At 37.7% G+C, this 5,756-nt stretch overlaps 1 protein-coding gene across 1 annotated transcript; it reads right to left on the minus strand.

The window, feature by feature from the left end:
* Positions 1-1,527: 1,527 nt before the first annotated feature.
* On the minus strand, positions 1,528-4,907 carry LOC132314605 (early nodulin-like protein 2). Its single transcript, XM_059813445.1, has 2 exons — positions 4,772-4,907; positions 1,528-1,694 (listed from the first exon to the last, which is right to left on the minus strand). The coding sequence occupies exons 1-2, from the start codon at positions 4,905-4,907 to the stop codon at positions 1,528-1,530; spliced, it is 303 nt and encodes a 100-aa protein (XP_059669428.1).
* Between the last annotated feature and the right edge of the window lie 849 nt (positions 4,908-5,756).

The raw sequence follows: 5,756 nt of genomic DNA on the forward strand, positions 1-5,756 counted from the left end.
CACAGAACCACAATGCATCCACAAACATGCTTAGTCTAGGTTGAACAAGCATACAACACTACTGTAACTACCAGTTTCATAGCAAAACAGATATCATTTTAGTTTGGTTTAATCTTCATTAATCCTGGAATCATTTAAGAGTATGAAGCCTAAGGGAAAGAGTAAGGATAGAATCTTGCCTCAGAAACTTTTGTTCAAAGTTTCAACGTCGTCTTCTTAAAAAATCCCGGCGAGTTCCAAAACCCGGTTACTGTTCACGGGTACGAAACATTATTCCTGAACTCAAAATCTGATCTCCACCGTTCAGATTGTGCAACACTGAGTCGTGAACCTATCCTCCAAATTTCAGCTCGATCGGACCACGGACGAAGCGGGATCGGATGTTTGATGATATCTGGACAGAATGGAAAAACCTGTGCAACCCAGTTACTGTTCTGGAGTACGAATTACTGTTCCTGAGGTTAAACTCTGATCTCCACCGTTCAGATTGTGTGTCACTGAGTCATGAACCTCTCCTCCAAAATTCAGCTCGATCGGACCACGGACGTAGCGGGATCGGATGTTTGATGAAATCTGGGCAGAATAGAAAAAACCTGTGCGACCCAGTTACTGTTCATGAGTACGAATCACTGTTCCCGAGGTCAAACTCTGATCTCCACCGTTCAGATTGTGCGTCACTGAGTCTTAAACCTCTCCTCCAAAATTCAGCTCGATCGGACCACGGACGAAGCGAGATCGGAGCTTTGATCAATCCTTGGCAGAATGTGAAAAACTGCGTTTTTCCTTCTCCACTTCCACAAAACATGTGCTTTGTTTAAAAAAACCCTACACAGACGTCTACCTTATACTTATAGAGTTTTCCTAAACCCTAAGTTCATTTAAGTCCAACTCACAATCCTAACCGGCCCATCCAATTAACGTAGAAACCTACGACAGCTATAATATAAAACCCTAATGTATACTGTAATTAAAACCATAGTTAGATGTATTTACCTAATTACCCTATTCACTATTAAATACTTAACAAATAATCTAATTGAACAAAATAATAATTAGTAAACCCAATTGAACCAAATAAGACACACATAAAATAAGACACACATAGAATAATTAAACCAATTACACTTAAACCATTAATGCCAATTAAATAATTAAAACACTAACAAGTAATTCCAATCAAATAACTAAACCAATTACACTTAAACCATTAATGCCAATTAAATAATTAAAACACTAACAAGTAATTCCAATCAAATAACTAAACCAATTATACTTAAACTATTAATGCCAATTAAATAATTAAAACACTAACAAGTAATTCCAATCAAATAACTAAAAATAAATATCATTTAAATAAATTAAATCACCACAAAAGAAAACAATTAAGCACCTAATAAAAAAAAATAATGACACATAATCAAATAAAGTGCACTTAAATAATAAATTAAATACCATTAAATACCAGGAATATCCTTTTTAAAATTAGGGGTATTACAGTTTCTGACTGCCAAAACAACAACGATGAGCTTATCCCTTTTGGCAATTATCTTTGTTTCCACTGATGAAGAAGAATGGACCCGACCGATCAAACTTGAAGACTGAATCACCATCGTCCATCTTCATGATCGGCTTCTCTGTGTTGCACTTGTCATAGACAACTAGAACAGAGTCTGATCCATTCTTATACATAAAAACTACAAATAATCAACCCAAAAAAGGTGGCATACACAGATAATATCATACGCACAGGTGGCATACACATATAATATATATATATATATATATCAGTTGGTAGGGACAAGGGTATTTTAGGGATTTTACTAAAATTGGTAGATGACATCATCATTTTTCGTCGTTGACTGCCGTTGACTTTAATAGAAGCGAGGTCCGTGTAGGATATTTTTAAAAGTAGGGGAGGTCTGTGTAATTTTTGGAATAGGAAGGGTGCCGCCTGTAATTATGACAAAACATAAAGGAGGTCTGTGTAAATTACCCTTTAATTTACTCCTACACTGACCCAAACCTTCCCCAAATTAATCACAAAAATTCTCCACAAACAAGTTTCAATACTCAACAATCAGGGTGGGAGGGACTTTAATGGGTTTCATTCAAAGGAAGTTCAATTTAGGCTTAGGCCAGTGTGTGAAATAAGGTGGAAACCCTAGATTGGTTATTCTCTCTAACCCAAATCGTCGCCACGGTCTGAACTTGGTTGGTATACTTGGACTCGCCATGAAAGCTTATAGTACTTCATAAATGGAACGGAGTGGGTTGGGATGGTGGATGGAGGGGTAGGAGTGGGATAAGGAAATAGAAGAGGAAGTTATACCTCTGTCCACTTTTCCCCCAACTGTAGTTTACCGCAACGACGTGGTCAAGCTCTGATGCGAAGTGACTAGCCGGATCAACTGTGTTGAAGAGGAAGGTTTAGGTTTGCGGAGGCGGAAGGGGCCTTTATCAGGTTTGTGGAGTCAGACAGGCCTGGATCAAGTCTGGGGTGCCGCCGCCACCATTATCGGAAGCTTGCCGCCATAATCACCATTGTTTCGAGCCACCGTCTGTAGCAAAATGTGGTTTGTGAACTGCTCTGGTGAGATACCTTCAAAGTGAGAACCGTTATGGTGGGACCCAAAAGTTTTGGTTCCACTTTTGGGCCAATTAGGTGAAACGTACTGACACGATTCAACAAACAAGCCGAATGAATCGGTGATGTTGGTGGTGTTGGGTCCGATAAGGGCTTTACGATCGCTGTCGGCAATGGAGGTGTGTTGGGTTTGATTAGGGCTTTGCAATTGGTATCGCATGGTGGTGTTGGCTTTGATTAGGGCTCTGCAATTGATATCGCATGGTGCTGGTGTTGGGTTTCAATTACAATTGGTGATGATGGTGATGGGGATAAATTAGGAATCTGTAAGAGTGTGTATGCGTGTTGGGTTTAATATGCTGATGTGGGGTTTTAATTTGGGGTCAATGGTGGACCGGTGGTGTCTCCTGCTGTGGTGGTGATGTAAGGGTGTATTGGTGGTTGTGGGATGAGTATGGTGGTGGCGATGGCTGTCACCGGTTATGGTGATGGTGGCGTAGATGTGGGTGGTGAGATGAGAGCTGAGAGAGGGAGGTATTGCCTAGTAATGCATCAAGGGCAATTATGTCATTTAAATCTTCAGATTTGTTATCAATTAAATGTTGAAGGGTCATTTTGTCTTTTATTAACTTTTTAGGGGTTGTTTGGCTGAAATTTTTGATAGAAGGTGTCATTATCTAAAAAAAGACTAACTTGTATCTAAATGTCTTATGATAAATTTTAAAAATGTCACTGTACTTTATCCTAATAATATGGAGGACATCACGATGATGTACGTCCACAGAAGAACTTTTTTATATTTATATTTTTATAGTTGGATTTGTGTGAATCAGCAGCACAACTGGGATAGCCATAAATCTCTTTTCAGGGGCATATTTAACCTCGTAACATAATTTTTTACAATGCAAAGAATTAGGGATGGCAATTTGATCCGCCCCCGTGATTACCGGCCCCATTTTTGGGGGACCGTTTTGTTTATTTGGGCGGGGATGGTTTAATGAAATAAAAACTTGTGCGGGTTTGGTGCGGGGGTGGGGGGAGGTCGCCCCACCCCGCCCCGCCCCACCCCGTTTAGATAAACAAATTACTTAAGTACCCTTATTTCATTAGTATATATATAAATTTTATTAAAAGGAAAGTTACAATTGTAAATAATTGAAGATGACGGAAAAAAAAGAAAAGCAAATCCATTTCAACAATAATTAAATTATGGTCTTAAACGGGGCGGGGCGGGTACCTATGGGAGTAAAAATATTAAAAGGTTATAGGGATGGGGTGAAAAGTTCCCCCGTTTTTGCGATTTTGGGCGGGGATGGGTGCGGGGTTTTTTAACTGTTGCAGGGGCGGAGGGAGGGTACACCAGCCCAAACCCGCCCCCGTTGCCATCCTTACAAAGAATCAAGAAACAAAAACTCTATCAAGGAGGACCAAAATTTTGATCGAATGAAAGTTAGATTTATTTATTTATTATTATTATTTGTTATCTTGTTTTAGCAATTAGGTTCTTATTAGTATTATTATTTTCTTAATTTATATAGGGAGAGTGCCAAATAGAATTATTTTTAGGATTCCTTTTTTTTGAAATTTCTTTACTAGTACATATAAATGTACTCCATAGCAAATTTACGCCAACATTAATAATATTTCAGTTTTCCATCCCATTTGTGATTGCCAATTTCTTAATATAATTCTCAACTTAGCTTCTGCTTTTCCTTTAATACTCAAGAATATATTATCCCCTACCAGAGCTTTATATTTACATAACAAACAAATAAAACATATTAGTATAGTAATCTACATATGATATACAAAAAATGTATATAAAAAAGGGGAGAATAATTAGATAAAATTTCTGCATCACATCAACAAAAGGAAAAAAGAAGAATGATACTATTCTCTCAATAATATATATGAAATCAAGAACAAATATATTTACAGAATAATGAGAGGGTGGATTTACATACATATAGAGATTGATATTTTTAGGTTTGACAAAGTAAATGGTGGAGTTGAGACTAATATATATATATATAAATCTGATTATCTGAAGAACATTTTGTAAGTAATGAAAAAAAAAAAAAAAAACAGTCATTGTAACCAGGGGGAAGATTTATTATATCTATGCTAGGAATTTTGTATAGGTCTAGGGTGGAGGTAATTCGTTTCGACAATCTTCAGCTCTCTCACAGCCTCTGGTGTACGAATTAGCTGGTTGTGGTTGTTTGTTGCGTGAAGAAGGCTGATTACGACTCATTGCACCATAACCAATTTCCGTTGCATCTGTCACATGAGTGACCAAGAGCAAGCCTATGCCTGTCACCATCACTACGAGGAAGAAAACACCTGTGCCTACTTTGGACATTCTTGTCATTCAAATTATATCTTATGACGATGTTGTTGTTAATTGTTGTGCCTGCAATGCCATATGTGCTCCATTGAAATTATAGAGTTTCTTCCTAAATTAGGGCATGATTTGTGAAAGGACAGTTAAACCATTCATTCCAACACACAAAAAAGAGGTGAGGTTGGAATACCCACGTCATCCCAAACCATTGATTAATTTAGAAAAACAATAGAAATCTCAGGTTTTATTTTGGAGGATTTATTATTATTATTATTTCAAAAGATACAGACACAATAACAAAGGAAAACTAGGAAACAGAGCATCCATCAACAAGAAAGGCTCTGGACGCGGGCTTGGAGACGCGCTCTGCTCAGTTCATGAACAATTTTGTTGCATTCATGCACGAGGGATCCATTAATGAACAGAAAAGCTGGGATCAAGGTCAAGAGAGTGGAGTGTGTCCTCCATAATATAACAGAAATGGCTTCCTCGGATGGAGATAGGGCCATGACTGATTTGCAGTCACCCTCAAAAATTACTGAATAATAACCCCTTTGAAGCAATTGAGAAGACGACTTCACTGACGGTTCAAGCTTCAGCTACTGAGGGGGAGGATACAAATTGAAAGAAGATTGATGCAATTCAGAGAACCGTACCATCCTTTCTCTCTTAAAAATATTCCACGTCCCGTTACTTCTAATTTCTTAGGTTAGTCACCTGTCCGTTATAGTTAATATTAAAATTAGAATAGAATAAAAAAGTGATTAAAGTTTTTAATCGAACCCAAAACATCCAGAACGTTACACTTTTTTTAGATGATTTGAGCTT

This window comes from Cornus florida, unplaced genomic scaffold (genome assembly GCF_030987335.1).
Source record: "Cornus florida cultivar Cherokee Brave unplaced genomic scaffold, ASM3098733v1 CherokeeBrave_3.0.0_Hap2_Chr06, whole genome shotgun sequence".
Classification (NCBI taxonomy): domain Eukaryota; kingdom Viridiplantae; phylum Streptophyta; class Magnoliopsida; order Cornales; family Cornaceae; genus Cornus; species Cornus florida.

Excerpts from the sequence above, each read along its gene's own strand:
- LOC132314605 (XM_059813445.1), bottom strand. The coding sequence starts at position 4,907 with ATGGTGACAGGCATAGGCTTGCTCTTGGTCACTCATGTGACAGATGCA. Across the intron at positions 1,695-4,771 it reads TAATTCGTACACCAGAGGCT|TTTTTATGTATAAGAATGGA; the intron begins GTGAGAGAGCTG and ends GATTATTTGTAG.